At 70.8% G+C, this 257-nt stretch overlaps 1 protein-coding gene across 1 annotated transcript in view; it reads right to left on the bottom strand.

Annotated features, from left to right (window-relative positions):
• Positions 1-257, bottom strand: part of LOC104280474 (protocadherin Fat 4-like) — a 60,325-nt gene that overhangs the window by 2,000 nt on the left and 58,068 nt on the right. Inside the window, 1 exon segment of the mRNA XM_009878135.1 lies at positions 1-249. This exon segment is cut by the window's left edge and continues 344 nt beyond it. Within this exon segment, the coding sequence (XP_009876437.1) occupies positions 1-249 (249 nt within the window).

A 257-nucleotide genomic window follows, 5' to 3' on the forward strand; every position in this document is an offset into this window, starting at 1 on the left:
GGGCAGGGACAGCTCAGCGGGGCGTGGGGACGGGAGGCAGAGGTGACCACCGCTGATCCCTGCTCGACACTCGTGGCCCGGCGGGCAGGACACCCCCAGGCACGCCACCACCGCCTCGCACGTCCGTCCTGCGTAGGCCTCGGGACAGATGCAGGTGAAGCTGGCGTGAGCCCCGGGCTCGCAGCTGCCCCCGTTTTGGCAGGGGTTGGAGGCACAAGCACCTGGCGGGACACACTGGTAGGGGGACCACTGGGTGA

Source organism: Apaloderma vittatum, unplaced genomic scaffold, assembly GCF_000703405.1.
Source record: "Apaloderma vittatum isolate BGI_N311 unplaced genomic scaffold, ASM70340v1 scaffold17501, whole genome shotgun sequence".
NCBI classification, from domain to species: Eukaryota; Metazoa; Chordata; class Aves; order Trogoniformes; family Trogonidae; genus Apaloderma; species Apaloderma vittatum.